This window comes from Perkinsus marinus, assembly GCF_000006405.1.
Source record: "Perkinsus marinus ATCC 50983 genomic scaffold scf_1104296971116, whole genome shotgun sequence".
Lineage (NCBI taxonomy): Eukaryota > Perkinsozoa > Perkinsida > Perkinsidae > Perkinsus > Perkinsus marinus.
Window position 1 is genome coordinate 1 of NW_003202209.1, and position 3,650 is coordinate 3,650.

Sequence of the window (3,650 nt, forward strand, 5' to 3'; positions counted from 1 at the left end):
AGGATTTTACCTTGTACGCTGCTTCTAGTTGAATTTGTGTTGAGCTAGTACTGGTGTAGGACGAGAGTGGCGAATGGACGAATACAAAGATTGAGATGCAAAAACAGGAGGGTGTTGAGCCTCTACCTGCTGTTATTGAGAAGGAAGAAAAGCTTGAGGCAGACAGTGTACCAACAGCCGCTACACCAGCCATCTCCCTGGGGGTTATGGTCACTGACCATCTTAGAGAGGCCCCACCTACAGTGTTGAGCTCGGCGGCGGCAACGTAGATTGTAGTGAGTATATCTTACTTAGGAGTGGGTAGACCAGAATCTGGTCACCAGATAGTAATTGATGCTGGTGGTCCTAGTAAGGTTATATCATCTAATGGGGAACATCCTCCACCGGTTCGTTGGCCAACTCAGCCACACCAGCAGGAGGTAGTATCGGCATGCTTCGTGTGTGAGATTACACTAGTGTGCTATTTAGGGGCCGGGGACAATCGAAGGACTCCTCTTCCTTGGCGATTGTAAGGGATAGTGAATCTGCTATCTCTTGGTTGCGAGACAACCTATGCTACGAGCGTTGAGCGTTTAGCTTTGAGAAGTATGCTAAACACTTTCGAAGATGTGCAAGTTCTTTTTGATAGGATGGATATTACGCTAGCTTTTGAGAAAATTGCTGTTGTTGAAAAATTCATCTGCTGATGAACTTAGTCGTTTACTTATTACTTGTGGTATCTTCTTTTCTTCCGAACATACCAGAACTTCAGCCGAGACTGCTACTCCTATTGCATCTTGTCTCGCCGCTTTGCAAGAGTCCTCCGCTTCCGACCAACTGGAAGAGGAGAGAATAGAGGATGACCCTGTTCAAGTATCCTCGAAAGTTATGGAGCTGGACTCAGCAAAGCCAGAAGAGATTATCGCTCGGTTACGATCTATTCAAGAAGCCGATAGTTTCATCTGTCAGCTGATGAGCTCTTTGAAGGGTGAGTCCAAGAACGACTATTTCAGCCGACTTTTGAGGAAAGAAGGACGGTGGTATCAGTTGGATGGGCATGGTCTTGTTGTCGAGTGTCGGTTCCGAGACGGTGAAGCTGTATCTCCAAGATTCTGTATTCTACCTCCAAATGATCTAGAGCCACTCTCTAGTTTTTCTCGTCATTATCATCTGACGAACGGACATTGTTCTCTGAGATATGTTCAGTACCTGTTTACGCGGGACTTTGTTGCTCCAAAATTCAAACAAGCTGCTGAAGCTGTAATCAGAGAGTGTCTCCAATGTGTCGAGAAGAGGGTAAAATTGGCCTCTTCTGGTGGTCAGTATTCTTACGGTGACTCCACGGTTGATCTTGATGGAGTCTTGACTACAGCCTATGCCGATATCGTAGACATGTTGATCAAGGATCGCTTTGGCTTTAGATACTTCCTTTCAATGACTGGTCCCCTCTCCAGCTTCTGTTGGCTGGTCCCGCGGGAGACTCTAGAAGCTCGTGAGCGTTGTAGGGCTCTAAACCGGCGTCTGTAAACGTACCGGTTGTATTTCTATGTTTCGTACTGCTAGATATGCTTCATAGCATATCTAGCAGTACGAAAATTAATTGCGTTTTTTATTATTGTATTTCGCCAGATCATCTGATCACACGTGTGGACGACGCGGATGAAGTGTCCTCCATAATCAACGATAAGGTTAATTCAACTTTCATCTGACCCGTTGTTTGGGAGGCATCAGTCATCAGTTGATCATCATCATTCTCTCTTGTGCTATGAGTCTAGCCATTCTACACGCCTCCCGTTATCGTTCCCCGAAATCATGCAGTTGGGCGCTGAGCTCCGCAGAGTCGGCCGAGAGAAAGTTGATGGTTGCGGTGATTGACCTACGACGTTGTTCTAGATGTCGTCGATGAGCTCAGATCCCGGTGGAAGCTGTCCCGTAACTCGTGTAACACAAGAAAATCCTGTAGGTTGGGGAGGTACACTGTAGACTGGCAAGACTAATCGTACTGATAGTAAGGCGAAGGTAGTACTGTGTTCTCACGCGCAGCGCACAGACGAAGTACGTGAAAAAATTGTCTACTGTACTCGGATGTTGTAACGATTGTAGGGATGTTGAATGATGACTAATATTGTCCTGTTGACGAGATCAGGACAGGGATCATCAATCTTTCGGAAAGAAGACAGAAAATATCATGTAATGTTGAAGAACGAACGAAAGAGAATAACAAGTCTGACGACGTGACGACTCTGTGACGAAAGCCTTTCAAGTGTTGAAGCGGGCATAAGCTACAAGGTTTCCTCCAACTTTGTCTGAGAACAGAGGTATTTCGGATGCCTAGTGAGCACGATGCCGGGGATTTAGACACATCCTGACATGTCCCCAGTTGACCAAATAAACTTACCCATTATTTTCATAAACTCGAGTTTTTCATACAGGATAATTCGAGCAAAATTCGCAGGGTTTATATAGGTGTAGACGACATCCCAACTCCGCTGAACTCTAGGGAGCTGAAAGGAAAAAATACTGAAGCCGTTCCTGAAACGGGAGTCTCAAGGAGTCTCATCTCTGCGAGAATAGATAACTGCACTGTACGAGTCTAACAGTTCCACGAAAGGTGTCGTGGTAGACTCACGTCTTCGAAGACCTTTAATAGAAGTTTCGCGTCGATTCCGTCAGCCTTCCATAGTTCGGAGATTATCACCTGAGAGTGCAAATAACAACAGCTTCGAGTTAGAGGATTCTATCAAGCTTACCTTATAGATGAAGCCGACGGCCCCACCCGGGTGCTTGCATCCTTTCGGCCTATATAAGGTAAGTTCAGACAGATGTAAGAGCTCCGCCTCGCATGATAAGGAATTATATTCAGTGGGTAATGCTCACCGTTTTGCGTTGATCGCTTTTCTGGCATCATCTGGAACACCGGGCTTAGGGATAGACATAACCACCACGCCGATGACCACCTGAGAGAAAGACAGCTAGGTGTCATCGAGGTGCTGGATCCACCATGCTGTCCTCAATGCATTCCTAACCCACAGAACTAAAACACTCCGTAAAACACGATAAAGTCAAGCAGGATAGATGCTTTAAGCAGTCCGCTTGTACAAAGAGAATATATGTATATCCATGTGATTACTTGGCTATTCATTAGCCTGCTGCCAACTACTCAACCATCGAATTCACTACGGCAATTGGTCTTACTCTAGTTCCACTCTGCACTGCGACCCAACAGTGAAATATATCACAATCCACAGGATTGGAGTCATCCACCAAGAAGGACATGTTATCTTCCTCTTTGTATTCACGATACTCTATACTCGCCAGCGAGCGCAGCATCTGCGACTCAACCACCGGGCCTCCCATCACCGTGAGGGAGAGTAGTCCAGAAAAGAAGGAAAGGAGGAGCATCATTTATAACCAAAAGAAATTTCACCTGGAATACAACAACTTGCTTATTCATTATGTTTGACGCGTGCAGATTACCTGATGAGGTGACACGTGAATCACGTGTTACTTGACAGGTCGTGATGCTCTGCACGCATGTGCAGTTTTGTGGTAGGAGGATCTGCCCGCTCCTGTTGGCCAGTTTGCTAGCTGCATGATATCGATCGTTAGCTGTATGTGAATCGACTCCGTTCGGCCATTATGTCAGCCTTTTTGTCTTTTGACCATGCGAC

At 46.0% G+C, this 3,650-nt stretch overlaps 1 protein-coding gene across 1 annotated transcript; it reads right to left on the bottom strand.

Moving 5' to 3' along the window:
- Positions 1 to 2,238: 2,238 nt before the first annotated feature.
- Pmar_PMAR008215 (hypothetical protein) lies at positions 2,239 to 3,336 on the bottom strand (the record flags this gene model as incomplete). Its single annotated transcript, XM_002767154.1, has 6 exons — positions 2,239 to 2,285; positions 2,378 to 2,483; positions 2,609 to 2,677; positions 2,730 to 2,778; positions 2,857 to 2,936; positions 3,175 to 3,336. The coding sequence occupies 6 exons, from the start codon at positions 3,334 to 3,336 to the stop codon at positions 2,239 to 2,241; spliced, it is 513 nt and encodes a 170-aa protein (XP_002767200.1).
- Between the last annotated feature and the right edge of the window lie 314 nt (positions 3,337 to 3,650).